This window comes from Aythya marila (genome assembly GCF_965140915.1).
Source record: "Aythya marila genome assembly, chromosome: 3".
Lineage (NCBI taxonomy): Eukaryota > Metazoa > Chordata > Aves > Anseriformes > Anatidae > Aythya > Aythya marila.
The window spans coordinates 93,326,376-93,343,299 of NC_139044.1; the positions used below are offsets into that span (position 1 = coordinate 93,326,376).

General features: G+C 41.5%; 1 protein-coding gene across 38 annotated transcripts in view; it reads left to right on the forward strand.

Moving 5' to 3' along the window:
- DST (dystonin) overlaps positions 1–16,924 on the forward strand; it is a 295,359-nt gene that overhangs the window by 124,267 nt on the left and 154,168 nt on the right. For 37 of the 38 annotated variants that reach the window (XM_082758030.1, XM_082758004.1, XM_082757993.1 and 34 more), the window contains one exon: positions 8,762–8,928. In XM_082758030.1, the coding sequence (XP_082614156.1) occupies positions 8,762–8,928 (167 nt within the window). Of the gene's footprint in view, positions 1–270; positions 1,323–8,761; positions 8,929–16,924 lie in introns of those variants that run through there. The other variant, XM_082757996.1, reaches the window with a different exon arrangement.

Genomic DNA, 16,924 nt, shown 5'->3' on the forward strand with positions numbered 1-16,924 from the left:
GGATCATTGGGTACATAATAAGAGCACAGGCAGGGAGAAACAAATTTGCCAACGAAATCGCTGTAGCTATTTATTGTCCTGCTTGCTTTGGATCCGGAGTGGAGCTGATAGTTTCAAAGGTTGCTGCATATTTTCCTACTTTATCTTGTTTGAGTTACCAAACAAAACGGGAAGTTAAATGTATTCAAGAATTTTTCTTTTGCTCATAAATGCTATGTCATCTCTGTGAAAGGCCATCAGCTTTCCAGCCTAATGCTGCCGCGGTGATGTTTATTTAAGAGGATTGGTGGCCAGAAATAAGCCACAGTGTCTAATCAGACACAGGCCCTGCCTGGGCACCCTGCCACAACATTTATTGCGTGTGCGTTTCTCATAAGCAAAATGGCTACGTACTGAGGAGGATGGAGGGGAAGCCTGGAAGGAATTACGGTGCAAACTGCGGTTCTGAGCGTCCTGAGGAGGATTGAAGTGTATGTAAATATACTGGGATGAATGAGGCTGTGTGTCCGTGAGTTCCTGAACACCAAATGGGGAATGTCTGTGGGTGCGTAAGGGCTGAAAAGGAAGAACAGTACTTGGATCCTGCCAAAGCTCCCTTAAGTCCAGCTAAACATTCCCCTGGAAGAAAATACTTCAGAAGAAAATCGAGAAAGAAATCAGTGGACGGGAGACCAGATTCCGTACCGACTAAAGAAAATGAAGAAGAAAGTCAATATGAAGTGGGGATTTCAGAAAACATCGAGATTCTTCCAAAGGGTATGGGATTGGCTGATTCCTTCCCACAGAGACTGACAGCGGATGGTAGTGCTCTGCCCGTGAGTACAGACCTCTCGGCTGAACTTATTAAAGCAGAAGTTTTACTGAGGGAAACAAACAGTGATTCTCCCTGTCGGGGCAGTTTTCATGGTGATAATCAGAGGCTCACCAAGTCTGATGAAACAGAGGCATGGTTAAATGAAGGAGACAAGAGGAGTTCAGAGGAACGATGTGCTCGGAAGAGGAAATATTCAGCCTGTGACAACAAGAGAGAATTAGCATTTCAGAAGAAAGCAAGTGGTCTTTGTTACAAAAGAGCTGCTAGCTTGAATTCTGCTCTCCACCTTTTAGGCAGACAGCACGAAGAAAATGGGTTTAACAAAACTTCTCACAGAACTGTTGAAGATGTCCCAGAAAGCAATAAATCTGAAAAGTTGCACCGCTTTCTTTCTGAAAGCAAAAGTGATCCGCTGCTTGAACAAAAGAGGTTTTATTCTTCTGATGACGTGTTTTCCCAATTGCCAAAAGAAAAAGCGTTATATAGCATTTCACCAAGCAGGAGCAAGGTAAATACTTTGGCACTGTACATTAACATTGCAACTTAGCTTGAAATTAGTACTGGAACAGTATTTTTGTTGTGTTAGGGAAATGTCTTCTGCTCTGCTGTATTTAAACTGTTAACACATGCTGTGATGCTACAGGTAATCACAGGACAGGATATATACTTGATCTTTTTCATAGGTTAAGCAGTACCTCTGTCCTTCAGGAGTATTGATTTATCCTTGTGCTCTTCTGCTGCCTATAGTTCAATTTCTTTCCTATTTAAAAAAAAAAAAAAAAAGATTTTGATGTTCAAAATCTAGGAGGTGGAGTGAATTCTGGAGAGTTGCTTTAGATCACCTTTAATATCTGTGGTAGATTTTCTTATCAACACTTAACAGTCATGTGATACTTCTTAGTCTTGCATCAGATAAAGGGAACATTTCTAATTCTCTTTAGTTATGACCAAGAGGAACTGAAGAATGATAGAAAAATGTAGGAAGCTTGAAATAGAAAAAGTGGACATAAATCATGTTAATAATGCTCTGCACTTTTAAAAGATCTTTCCTCCAAAGTTATGTGCTCTATTAATATTAATTACTCAAATTCCATCTTCCTCTGAGGGTAGGATTAATTTTGCTTTACAGTATATCAGAAGTGCAAGCTTAGTTGCCAAATGTCTGAGGGAAAGCAAAGTTTTGTTTGTCGGTATCCATATCAATCCTGCCCCACTCAGCTTCAGTACGGCTGAAATCTGTAAGTGTGGGTCAAATGCCAGTACCAGGATCTGGTCCCAAACTGATTCCCCTTCCTGAACAGGGACATCTGAGCTTTGAGTTGGGTCAACAGAGAGGGCATATGCCAAAAGTGCTCTTCCCAGCAAAAATCTAAGGGCAACTGTGTTGCTTATATAATTTACTTTTGTAACATGCCACAAATCATAGTTTTTCCAGGCTTAGGATTTAAATACAGATAATGCCCTCAATTACAATACAGAGTGCTTGCTAGTACAAATAACCTTCTAATACAGACCTCTAATGGAGGTCTTTGCCCTCTTAATCTTAACTGGAATTCAGGAACAGCTTAGGGACGTTCCTTGATTTGACCAAAGCGTCACTACTGAGCAGAGGAGTATGGGGCCATGTCCGTTCAGCCAAGCATGACAGCTTTTTCCAGTATAATCAGAGTAACACAACTTCTAGTATCACTCCAGCCAGGCATATACCCCTTGATACCAAAGTAAAAGGGGAAAAAAAGACCTTCTGAGCCCTACATCAACATTGAGGCTTGTGCTGGTGATACTGGTATAACACTGCCTAGTTATATGAATATGAAAACTACTGACAGATCAGGCTAAACACCTGAGTTGCTGAAATATCTGGTTTTCAGTTTAATTCCCTTTCTCCGTCCAGGATTCTGAATATAAATAATTGTAAAAGCACCTAGCTTTGACCTGAAAACAAACCCAGGAAGAATACATTTCAGACCTGAGCTTAGTTTACAAAGTCATGACCATTTTCTCTTTGATTGCTTTTGAGAATTGAACAGGTATTTGCATATCTTGTGTATTAGTATAAAACAGTAAAGCTGTCATTTATACAAATCCACAAAGTTCCTGGTAGCAGCCTGAGCTGATACGCAAGGTTTGCAGTTACTGGTCTCACTGGTTTTACCATTTGCTTTGCCATAATTGCAGGGGTCAGCAGCACACACTCACCTTGTCAGCTTATTCAGGCTGTGATGTGTGCTCAGCTCACACAGTGCCACAGCTGTGCCTGATGTCTGGAAGCACGTTGGCTTGCCATACCAGGAGGCATATACTAGAGGAAACTGATTAGTGCAGTGAGCTGATTTGCACTGTTGTAGAGGTCTGACATTTTATCTGCTGAAACAGCATGATAACCACTACCGGAATATGTTGACTATGTCCTTGTCCTTAGAGCCTCTTTCTGTGACACCTTACTATGTCTTTCCTCATTATGCATGTGACACAGTTAGGATTTTGTGGTCACACATGTTCTATTGCATTAGCTCCGTTTTCCTGTTTGCAAAACTCAAGTAACTGGGATATTCTGTTCCTTCTTGACCGTTCACTGAGAACATGGAGATACAAGATTTTTTACACTCTGCCTGGGCCTCGTTTCTACAGCTTTTTTTTCTAGTACTTCCACGTGCAAGATATTCTCTGATCCTGTTCTAACTTGGGGCTGTTCTAGAGCTGATGGCAGCTTGCACTAAGGTCAAGAAATTGCCACTCAAGACTGAAACAGGCTTCCTATCACAGCCCCCTTCTCAGTGATGTTTTAGCAAAGTGCAGGCAGAGTAGGAAAACAAGTCTCTAGTTTTGGCTTCTCCATGGAGGATGCAGTCACTGTGTTGAAACAAGTTGAAACAAGTCATGTTGAAACATGACTTTCAATAGTACCAGCAAAAGATAGCTCCCAGCTGGTGTTAGCACCAGTTTTTATGGTTGTCAACTTGTGTAGAAACCAATGGCTTCTCTGTATCATCACAGCATCAGCCATCACTGCTATTCTTCCAGCTTAATCTGTGGTAGGTTCAGTTACAGTTCATGAATGTGATTTTTTTTTTTCTAGGAAGGATACGGTTAAACTAATATATAAACAGAATAACTCACCTGCTTCCACTAGTCAACTAGCTGAAGAGATTACAGCCAAGACAACTTTTTGCTACCTACGTAGTGTCTCACAGAGTGAATGTCTTTTCTATGGTACTAATTACAATCTGCAAGAAGAGAAATGTATTTGGACCAGGTTAGAGGCGATATACTTCACTTTGGAATTTTAAAAATGGTTTATTTGTAACCAGCCTATTCAGTAAAATACTTCTTGTTAAGTAGCCATCTGTTTATTATTTCAGTTATCATTTCAAATAGTTGTAATACAGCAAGAAACCTCCCAACTGTGTCCCACCATCATGTCATCTGGTGCTGTCATGTCGTGCAGCTAAGGGAGGGGGAGCTGTCAGTTGTTCTGCAATGTGATTTGCAGAGCAGTGGTGCAAAAGTCACAAGTTCTGCTGTATTGGCATTGTTTGCTTGCTCTTAAAACACGAAGCAGATGCAATCCCCCTTTAGTGCTGGTGAATGACGGAGATTTATAATTGATGGAACTACAAAACTAGCACTGAAAAGGTTCTGGAGAGGTCATCTGTGTCATCTCTGTACCTGAAGGCAAGACAACTTCATGAAAACCATTCCTGACTGTTACGCATGGCTTGTTCTTCTGTGTCTGCCATGCTGCTCGTTTCACATCCTTCCTGAGTAATTAATTCTAGTGCTTATCTGTCTTTTGTATTGTAAAAGCTTTTTAGCTGAAAACACCTATGCCCATTTTAAACTCATCAGTTTTTTCCTATTCCCAAAAGACTTGATTTATTACTGTTTTGTTTTTTTTACACAGTATTTTACATATTTGAAGACTGTTGTCATGTTTCTCCTCAGTTTTCCCTACTTTAGATAAAGTAAACGCATTTTTTCAATCTTTCCTTACAGGCCATGCATTTTTAGATTTCGGTCTTCCTTGTTTTTCTCTTCCAATCTTTTCCAACTGATCCAAAAAATGTTGAGGGTGTTGTCCAAAGCTGGACGCATGGCTCCAGAGAGACTTGCATGGAGCTGAATAGAAGCATTTACATTTATGGTCAAATGGAAATTCACAAAGTCCAACAGTAACGTCAGGGGAGATGAGTTCTTGTGATCACATGCAAGTTCAAATTCCATTCGTATAACTGCACTTCCCTCAACATGCTGTCAAACAATCCTTTTCAAACACAACGCATAACTAACTACTTAGCTACTTAGATGGAAAATAGGGCATAAATATTGCTGACTTCTGTTCGATAGCCAGGAATGTTTTGGTTCGAGTAAGCTTTTTAAAATGATAGAATCACAGAGTGGTTTGGGTTGGAAGGGACCCTAAAGATCACCCAGTTCCAACCCCCTGCCGTGGGCATGGATGCCACCCACTAGATCAGGTTGCTCAAAGCCCCATCCAGCCTGGCCTTGAAAGTCTGAAATGTCTTCATAATCAATGTGTTTTTTTCCTTTTTTTTTTTTTCTTTTTCTTTTTTTTTTTTCTTTTTTTTTTTTTTTTTCATATCTTTGTATTCTTCAGACTTTTCTCTTTTAGGGCTAGCTAACATCCAAATACATTTTAATCATTTTACATCACACATCTGTGCATCATCTGTAGCTGATTCCATACTTTTGTATAGTTAAGTCCATTATGTTCAGTTTAGGCCGCAAAATGTTTGGAATAGGGTGGAATCAGAGGAAATCCTCCTTGAAATTTATTCTAGTTGACTCTTTTCTTTGGACGCAAAACTGCATGACTGAAATCAATGCAATTTCAGAGCTTGAGGCTTTTTGGTGCACAGATTTTGTGTACTGTGTGATGCAGAGAGAATTTACAGGCAGAGCTACAAACACTTGCAGTGGTAGAGGTGAACTAGTTAGTTAGAAACAAAAAATCAACAAAAAATCAGGTGTGTAGTGCCATTTAAGACTGATCATGAGATACTAGGGCTGTCCAGGGAGTTATGTCTGACTGCTTTCTTGTATAACTTGTAATTCACAGGCTTTATGAGATAATTTGGAGAGCTGTATCTCCAGCAAACAACTGCTTAAGCCGACGCAAACTCAGTGATTTGTTCCAGGCTCAAGGAACAAATGTCTTCTACTCATGGATTGTAGTGGGTTGGTTTGCTAGGTTTGTGGGATATTTGAATGAAATTTCTACAATAGAAGATTTGACTGCCCCTAACTATTTTCAGTTCCAGTATTCCTTAATTTAATAGTTCTTTTCCTTCCTATGACAAATGATATTGTAAATATAAAATATTGTAAATATAAAATATGAAAGGGAAGATGTGCTCTCTCTGACACCTTATTTTCTGGGAGTAATATTTTATTTGTTAAGCGCTAAGAGTTAACAGGATGTCCTGCAAACTACAGCTCCTATATGTAAGCATAAGAAAATACAGCTCTTTGACTCACCATTTCCCTCCTTTGTATTTTTATACTTTTTAAATATGAATTCAGTGTTTATGACAGTCTGAAATCTTAGCCTTAAAATCTGAAATATTGTAATTAAGAAACAGAAGTTCTTAGGTTGCTACAGATCTAAAGCTAATAATGTTAGTGTTCCTTAACCTGTATTAAGAGGGGCTACTTCCATGACCATAAAGCAACTTTAGTTTCTGAAGCCAGTGTAGTCTGTTCCTTTTTCTTCAGCTGGCCAGCTAGGCTGTGAAATGGTGTTCAGAGGATATTTGATCAAAATCCTATTGATCTTCAGGTAATGAGCTAAATTCATACTTTAGCCATTCTGAACTTGGACTGAAAACTTGCTTAGTGGGTATCTTTCAGGAGAACTTCTCTCCTCGGTCTGTGACCATAGCTACAAATGCTGTTTACGTGTAATAACAGATACAAGCATGACCTTCAGAAATTGCCTTGATATCTGAAATCACTTTCTGCTGGAGGAATCTGACATGCACTCAAATATGCTGTGTTTGCACTCTCTGCAGTTGGAAATGTACATAGCCAACACAGTTCAATTAACCGTGAAGGAGGCCAAAGGTTTCAACCTAGCGGCAAGGAATGGCCATTAGCAAATTACACTGCTCACTTGCTTATGTTAAGATGTATTGAAAAATGTGATTCTTAAGGGTTACACACAGAAGGATTTCTGAAAAAAAGAGGGAAAAATACCACTTTTAGTTTTTTGTTAGACATCTGGCACTTCCAGATGACATCATCTCTTTCAGAAGCATTGGCCGGATAACTGGTAAATGGTTGACTTCATTTACATTGTGGTCTGGTTGTTTTGTCATGAATAGAAACTAAAGCTACTGAAAAAATATTTGTTTTGCTTTCTTGCTTTGAAGTACCATGGAATAAAGGTAGCCAACAGAAAGGAACTCTTACATTGAGGATGAATTTCACAGAGTTTTAGAAGAAACTTTTCAGAGAGATTTTAAGTTGGTCTTTTGCCACATTGCTTTCCCTGTTGATTTCAGATTTAAGACTCATACATCCTATACTTCCTGTGATTTCATGTAGTAAATATTCCATGTAGCCATTTGACACCTAAAGATTTATGAACAATCACAGCTGCAAGTGTTTCTCTTCAGTGTTTTAAACAAGGAAAGGATTTTTTTCCTTTGATTTTTCTTAAAAATGGTCAGTATTGAAGCTGTGGACATTAGGAAGCAAAACTGCTCTTGTTTATTTGGAGGCTGTTTATGGACTAGCCACAGTTAAACTTTTTGCTTTCTAGCAGTGGTTATCTGCATCCTTCCCTTACCTTGAGCCAGCAGAAATGATGGCCTTTGATAAGTATCTGAAGAACTGGTTTCATAACTTGTGATTTTGTTGATACTTAGTTAAAAATAATTGACGTTAATTTGTTCCCTGCATTAAACTTAAAATTTACCAGGTGGCTGTAAATGCTCATCATCCCCTGCAAATGTGAAATGTGGTTCAAGCACAGTAGCTCCATTGCCCTGACACCTCCTGGTAGGTGTTGTGTAGCCCCACTAGGAAAGCTGCATCTCTTTGTTCCTGCCACTGGGTCCTGTGTGGCTCTAATGGGAGAAAGAAACTGTAATTTGCAGCCTGGCCTGTCTGAATTCCCCCAGGAAGATCCCAGATGGAAGAAACCTTTGAATTCAGAGATTTCAAGGCCAGGAAGCATCATTATGACCATCTGCTAGAAAATAGTATTTGTATGTAAAATTACCAGTACTTTCCAGCTTTCCTGCTTTGTCTGACACAAAGATGGTAATGCTTAGAGAATACAAAGCCAAATCCTCTATATCTGGGGTGAACTTTTCAGTTATAATCTTTCAATCATTCCTAAAATGTTTTCCTAAAAGCATTTGTGCCATTTTTAATATTAATGACTGTTTTGTCACTGAACTGCTGAATATAATTTAACCTGTATTAAGAGGGAAACAGTTGGTTATTACAGCTAAATAAAATATATATAATATGTACGGTATAAATATAGGTATTATGTAGGCGTGATTATCTACATATAGCACATATTGTATTATATATATAATTATATAACATTCATGTATAATGAGTATAATATATAAAAAGAGATTATTATTCATATTATCAGCATAAAGTAGACATATTTAAGTATTTCTCATTGTGTAAGAGTATTATAGTGTCCCCAGAAATTGAGGCTGAGAGTTGGCTGACGAATTGTAATATTACACCCTTTGCATTTCATAATGAAGACACCGAGAGTGTATAGGGATATGACAAGGAATAATATTAATTTAGTGCGTGAATAATTATATTCATTTATGATGATATATGCAGATACCAAAGAAAGAAAACTATTCATTACTGAAGAGTGTTTTTCCACAATCCTTTAAATACTATTGAGTATTTTGTGTAATTTTAATACTTACATTAATTGTGTTTTAGATATCTGATATCCATGTTACTGGAGAGTCAGAGGACATGTCTGCTAAAGAGAGATTGCTCCTGTGGTCGCAGCAGACAACTGAGGGCTATGCTGGAATCCGTTGTGAAAATTTCACTACCTGCTGGCGTGATGGAAGATTATTTAATGCCATCATTCATAAATACAGGTAAGTGCTTCATTTGTTCTCTTGAGAAGTATTAATTACAGTATTATAAAGTACATAGAGAGCTCTGTGGTTTCTGCCCGTAATAGCACTGTGGCTGTGGAAATGGCAACGTCCCTTTCTGGGCAGTCTCTTGCTTTAGCAGCCAAAAGATGCCTCATTAACCCTTTGGTGTCCCTCATTCTTCAGATGTGAGTCCCCACAAATCCTACACATCTTACATGGGGTGCCTCCAACTGAGCAGTGTCCCTTTGGTCATACTGTAACATCAAAGTACAAGCACGGTCAAGGCAGAGCTAAACACGAGAGGCCAAAATTGCACTGCTAATGAAGGTCCTCAACTACTGAGATAAGCCTTATGACATGAGCTATGTCTTAATTCCCCACGGTCTTCTCCATTGACTCTACTGTCCCTGTGGAGCCAAGTGCACTGTTTCTGTTCGGAGCCCAGGTAACTCTAAGATGAGTCTCCTGGAAAATGGGACCAGTTGGCTTGAATGCTCCTGGTCTGAGAAGGGCATTGTGCTGCTACTTGCTGTCCTTTTCTATACGTTTGTGACCCCGCTCTTATAAACAGGCATTGGTAAAACCAATGGCAGCAGGTAGAAGCTAGGTCAACTTAATTAAACACTAGGTCAACTTATTTAAAATCCAGTTGAAAATGTCTACTAATAAGAGAAGGTGTCATCTGGACTCTAAGTCAGAACAGGTGTCTCTTTTTAAAGCTGGCTTTGGCATCAGAGCTCAGCAGAGGAACAAGATTTAAGCAACTTTGCTCAGCGTTCCTTCGCTCTTGGTGGCACCTTGCTGTATTTGTGTATTTGTTTGCTCCTGACTTGAACAAGGAGGTTTGTGCGTTATAGGACCACACAGGGGAGAGTCTTCTGGCCACTGGGCTAATTAATGTGAACAGACTTGTCCCTCACTTGTAAGCCTTCCACATTCTGGGTTTTATTACAGCATGTGTAAAGAGTTTGTGCAGTATGTGACTGGGTATATCTTAAGCTTGAGAGTACGTGATTTCCTTGGTATAATGCTGAAGGAGTGTCCGAAATAAAACACATCAAATTTGGCTCTCTCTAGTGCAGATTTATTTGTTTCTCAGATTTCCTGTTGTGGGACCACTTGGCTCACCACAGAAGAAGCCTAGGAAGAGCCAGCATGCATGCGGTGTCGGGACTAAGAGACTAAAGTAAAATGGGAGATAAATGAGTCAAACAGATCGATCCTCTTCCCAAGCACTGTGTGGAAGGGCTGTAAGCATAGCACAGTGCTCTGAGTCCTGGGGAAGGTAGTTGTGGCAGTGCATAACTGTTAGGCAACATGAAATTGCATCTGAATCAGTGAATTGCTTTTCTGAGCAATGCTTCTGTTCTGGGTGGCCAGTGAGGGAGGAAATGCATGCCAACAAGAAAGTCTTCTTTTAGTAACACTGGCAAGACAAAGAAAAATAACTGGCAAAGGACTGGGCTGTTTTACTTCAGGACAGAGCAGCCAAAAGCATGAACATAGCACAGGCAACTGCTTGAAAAAATAAACAGTTTGAAAGATGCAGAGAGAAAAGAAAAAGGAAAAGAAAAAGGAAAGAGCATAATAAGATGAGACAAGAAAAAAATATTTCCCAGATCTTCAGAGACTTGTACCAGGGCTTTGTATGCAGAGCAGCACAGCCCTTACAGCTTAGCAACTAGTAGCTGTGGTACAGATCAATTAGCAAAGAATTAAAAACTTGAATTCTTTCCTCCAGCTGCAGAAATGTTAATGCTTCAGGGTATTACTGACTACCTGCAGTTGCTCTGCTGGCATACTGTTTTTGGCAGTGCTCTGAGAGCTTCATTCACAGCTTTTCAGCTGAGAAAAACAGGCACCTTTGACAGAAGTGCTTTGCATGAAGCACACAATTTAGTGGCTGAGGTCCAGTGTCTCCTGAGCAAGCGCAGAGTCCCCATTTTGCATCCATCTATGTCAGTGTCCTTTTAGTTTCTCCTGTTCCTGTAAACATATCTTCTGTACCTAAGGATACTGTGTCCTTCACAGGAATGTTTACAGTCCTTATCTGATGTCTTTTTGCTCTAAGAGGTTATAGTCCTTGGACGCAGTCCTCTCCTTGATGAAATCAGTGAGATTCTTCCACTGATTTCATTGAGCTTCTACGTTTCTTTCCTTTGCAGTTTTGTGTCATTAAAATAGAGATAATAATTTCCAGCTATTGCTCACAAGATAGGAATGGTCTTCCCAAACAGTCGCCTGGTATTTTTAACTGCAGTGTTTTATTCCAGAGAATAAAAATAAACTTAGCTTATGTTCAGATTGATAAGTAGGTTAAATGCTAGCAAATGCACATATTTCTAGCTGTGGTTGTCCATATGCTCTTTTTGTCTGTTTTAGTACCTCCCAGGCTCTGTTTTGCAGATCACAGGTGGTTTCAGGAGTTGGGCTGTGTGTTTTGCAGATGCTGCTGGCTGGAAAGCAGTTTTGCAGAAAGGACCTGGGGGTCCTGGTGGACACCAAGTTGAACAAGAGCCAGCAGTAGGCCCTTGCTTCTCCTTGACTGCGTTAGGCAAAGTGTTGCCAGCAGTTTTGAGGGAGGCGATGCTTTCCTTCTACCCAGCAACGTCTGGAGCCCTGTGTCCAATTCTGGGTTCCCTGGTGCAGGAGAAACATGGAGCTCTTGGAGAGAGTCCAGTGAAGGTCCCCTAAGATGATGGAGGGCTTGGAGCACCTCTCCTTTGGGGAAAGGCTGAGAGAGCTGGGACTGTTCGGTCTAGGGGAGGCTCAAGGGGGAGATCTTACGAATGTCTATAAGTACCTGAAGGGAAGGTGCCAGGCTCTTTTCTGTGGTGGCCAGTGCCAAGACAAGAGGCAGCGGGCGTAAACTGGAACACAGGAGGTGCAGGCTGAACATCGGGAAGCCCTTCTGCACTGTGTGGGTGATGGAGCTCTGGAACAGGTTGCCCAGGGAGGTTATGGAGTCTCTTTCTTTGGAGATACTCAAAGGCCACACGGAAATGGTCCTGGGCAACCTCCTATAGATGTCTCTGCTTGTGCAGGGGGGTTGGACCAGATGACCTCCCTTCCAACCTCAACCCTTCTGTGATTCTGTGCCCCAGACAGTGGGGTGAGGCTGTGGTGCTGACACCTCAGAGCTCCCTGTGGGCATGGGGTGCTCCTGGAGAGCACGTGGATCAGCCACAGTGCAACGTGGCAGCTCCTCCTGTGCCAGGTACGCTGTGCTCACCGGAGATACCTCTGCCTTATGCAGCTGCCCCACCCTGCGCCAGGAGGAATGTCAGCTTACAGCAGGCGCTAGATGAATCAGCTCGATGAATGGGGCTCCTCAGCAGGAATATGACTGCAGGAATATGGCCGGGATTGTGCTCAGAGCCCTGCTGCCGTCACTGAGAGGCCTTTCCTGGATGTGCTTTTGAGAGCCTGAACCAGATGGCTCCAACATTACCACTGCAGTTGGTCACCCATGAGGTTAGATGTTGCTGTCTGGTTCTAGGCGACAGGGGACTGGAGTGGCAGGTTAGAATTATTTCCTGTCTAGGCATAAGTGAATTTTTAAATTTCAGGTGTGCACCAGCTTCAGTACTTCCCAACACTGTCAAGGGCTGGGCAGGGAGCTGAGCTGTGAATCAGTTGCCAGCAGGCAGGGAGTCTCCCCTCTGTGGGGCTTAGAGCACTTCACAGCAAGTGAGAAGTGTTTTGTTTGGGCTGCTGATAGCAGTCTACATTTTTTTCCTCCCAGCTGAGGATCCCGGCACCTTTTGGTAGAAATCATTTAAGATTCACGTCTCAGAAATGCAGGAAATGGTGCATGGATTTACCATGGCTCCCTGCTTCCACCACAGAGTGCATGGGAAAAGCAGGGTAAGCCTGACATTTCCCTGGCATGACTAACTTCCCTCTGCAGCATCTCAGATGAGTTTAGCAGGCTGATGTGCTGCAGCTGGGCAAGCTGGATTCCTCCTCCTCCTCCCTGCCCGGCGCGCACCCACAGCCATGCTGGCAGTGCTCTTCTTCCCATGAGGAGCCTGCAGACGTGGGCAGTGTGCATGTGCCAGATCATGCACACATGAGTTGGTTTGTTATACTTTGGAAGAATATATAAAGCTTCCATTTTAAAACATCCTGTATGTGATTAAAACCCTGGGAAATTAATGGGGCTCCTGGCTGGCTTCAAGAACTGCCTCAGAGCTCCACCGCAGGTCCAGGTTTTGCTTTTCATGTTGTTCTTCTGTGTGAATATTTGTTTCTACGAAGAAAGACCAAACATAATTATCACCCTAAATAGTCAGTTTTAATACTGAACTACATGATGTTTGTTGATTACATGCTTTTATTTAACTGCATCAGCTTTCAGGCTGTTTTTTGAACCTCCGCAGCTTTCTTTGAATGTGATCACGTCCATTAGGAAAAGTTACGCATAAGCCCAAAAGACTCAAGAAAATTCTGTATGTCTCATCTGTTATATAATTGGCCTTTTATAGCTTAATTTTTCATTGAAGACGTGTGTTACTTGCTTCAGTGTATTGTGTTGGAAGAAATCTGACTTCAGGCAGTTTAAAAAGTACGTGATGTTTCTTTCATACCATCTCATCATATGTAGCAAAAACCTGTAAGCCAGACTTCAAAGTTGAAGACTGACTTTAATCAGCACATACTGCCCAGATTTTCCCAAAGATACCGCTGTATATACACTTGGATCTTCATCTTGCATATCTAGACACTAGACTGTGCTTTAGGTAAATGCTCTTGACTTGTGTTTTCATTTTCTTGTGTACGTGCCTGTCTCCCAGGAAGAAATGCTCATTTTGTAGAACTGTACCTTCTTGTTAAGGTATATAGAAACAGTTGCTGTCTATAGAGAATGAACTATATTCCTGTTTCATTAGGAGTTGTATATCGGATTGGAGCTAATCATCTAAATTATAGATCTACATTATACTTTGAAGATATGTGTGTTATAAAGCAAAGGAAATTCTAAGGAAAAGTTACCATGAGTGACATCAAAGTACCAAGCTGCTTGTTTTGACCTCAGACAGACCTGAGCCACTGGTGCACAGAACCTGCAGGCAATTTCTGTTATAAAGTATCTGAAAATGGAAGAAGTTAAGAAACAGCAAAAATAATAGCTGAATTATATAAAATTTATATTCCATTGCACCTATAGACACTTTGTTAAAATGAAGCACAGGGGTTGGAAAAAAAGATTTAACGTCAGGCACACACCATATTTGTAAAAGTGCATGCATTCCTTTCTTTATTTTATGTTCTTAAGTTCTAGTCTCAGGTGTTGGGTTTGTTCTAGCAAATAAATTGGGTCCAATCCATGCTGTCTGACCCAATGGTGCATGGTACAACATGGCTTGTGCCTGCATAGCTAAATTCTCCCCCCAACACCCACACAGGGAGCAACCTCCTGAGAGCAGTCCTAGAATCATAGGATCACAGAATATCCTGAGTTGGAAGGGATTCAAGAATCAGTGAGTCCAGCTCCTGGCTCCACAAAGGACCACTTAAAAATTGAACCCTGTGTCTGAGAGCGTTGTCCAAATGCTTCTTGAGCTCTGAGAGGTTTGATGCTGTGCCCAGTGCCATGGGGAGCCTGTCCCAGTGCCCGACCACCCTCTGCGTGCAGAACCTCTGACCCTCCCCATCCCAGCTCCATGCCTTTCCCTTGGGTCCTGTCGCTGTCCCCAGAGAGCAGAGCTCAGCGCCTGCCCCTCCGCTCCCCTCGTGAGGGAGCTGCAGGCCGCCATGAGGCCTCCCCTCAGCCTGCTCTGCTCTGGGCTGAACAAACCAAGGGACCTCAGCTGCTCCTCATATGTCTTCCTTTCTAGACTCTTCCCCACCTGTGTAGTCTTCCTTTGGACAATCTCTAGTAGTTTTATGTCCTTATATTGTGACACACAAAACTGCAGACAGTACTGGAGGTGAGGCTGCACCAGAGCAGTGTGGGACAGTCACTTCACTTGACCAGCTAGCAGTGCTGTGCTTGATACACCCCAGGACATGGCTGGCCCTTTCGGCTGCCAGGGCACACTGCTGGCTCATATTTGACTTGCTGTTGACCAGAACCCACAGATCCCTTTCTGCAGGACTGCTCTCCAGCATCTTGTCCCCCGAACTGTATGTGTAGTCAGGGTTGCCCCATTCTGAGTGCAGAATCTGGCGCTTGCTCTTGTTGAACTTAATATTGCTGATGATTGCCCAGCTCTCTAATTTGTCAAGATCTCTCTGCAAGGTCTCTCTACCCTTGATGGGGTCAACCCCTCCTCCCAGTCTGTCATCCACAGACTTACTCAGTATACCTTCAAATCCTACAACCAAGTCATTTATGAAGGTATTAAAGAGAACTGGTCCTAAAATGGAGTCCTGGGTCAGTGTTGTCCTTTGAACAGTGCCCAAGTGCCCAAGTATTGCCTGGGAGAATGCATGTTGGCATAGGCCAGGGTCATGCTACGGGAAGGACCATGAATTCAAGAGTCACAGGCCCTTGATCTGGCTTTCTTTATGCTCTTAGTGCAGACATGTCCAGTTATATCTGCATTTTTGCTCTTAAATGAGTTTCAACAACCATACAAAATGAAAAGATACTGATTAGGAAAAAGATACGGATAAACTGAATTCTTAACACTTGTTGATTAGAGCAGGCAGCAAGTCTGATGAACAGGACTGCAGCACACATGTAAAAGGTTTGAGACAATAAAAAAGCAAGGCTATTTCATATAATTCTATACAAGACCTCATGCATATAGTTGTGCACGAATTTTGCCACAACATAACAGCTAAGTATTAGATAAGCTCCAAGAGAAGGAAAGCAGTGATAAGTGTTGAGAGATAAGCAGTGATAAGAGATGCAGTTTGAGCACAAGTTAGAAGAAAAATGTTTTTTACTCCTTTTTTAGAGAAATACAAGGATCTGATTGAAAGGGACCTTTGGCAATGGTAAACTTTATGCAAGATCTTAACTGAATCGTAGAATCATAGGATATCCAAGTTGGAAGGGACCCACAAGGATCATTGAGTCCAAGTCCTGCATCCCCAGAGGACCACCCAAAAAACCCCACCCTGTGCCTATGCTTTTGAGTTGCATATGATTTAGAGAGAGTGAAGAGAAAATGGTTATTATCCCAAAATGAAAAAAGGAACAGAGCCTAACAATGATTGCTGCACAGACAGAGTGTGCAACAGATACTTCTTGTGGAAGAAGCAGTAGTGGAAGGAGGAATGCAAGCTGCACTGAACAGCGTGTCACAAAAAGAAGTAGCAGTGTGACTGCTCCATAAATGCTAAATAAAGTAAGAGGCTAATTTGGCATGATCACAGCAATTTTCTTTGGAAATAGTACAATAATAACTCTATACTTTGAAAATTACAAAGTGGATGTTTATCATTGTGGGGCATAGCACAGAGTGAGCTAGGTTCCTGTGTGTGAAACAACTGTTCTGATTCAGGACAAGCTGTTTTCAGCCTTACATGGGATGATATGACGTGTACATATAGCTAGGTGAACACTAAGCTCCTGGACGGCAGTGCGTATGGCATCCCTCTGATGTTAAAACATGTTGCAGCAGATCAGGTACTGACATGAATACATTCCTTAAGGGGAGGGATAGTGCTACCTCAATTTGCAGTAACATGTTGAGCACCCTGGGGGAATAAATGTGAAAGAAACCAAATATTACACAGTATCAAGGCTTAAAATGCTAGGGGATATGTTTTAAATAAAGAGATTAGTTGCTTCTGCTAGTTTTGGCTTGCCATTTTGTAAAGTGTAATTTATTGTTACCCACCTTTAACAAAAAGAAAATGTCAGTTTGGTTGTGTTTTTCCCTCCACCATTGTTCAGAAATGTGCGTGTTACTGTTTTCAAGGGTTTTTGTTACATAGGAGAAACTAAGTTGGCATTAAGACTTGGCAATTTCGGAAAAGATGAGCAGCATTTAGGATAATTAAAGATATGGACAAAGAGATGCTTGCTTAATGTTAT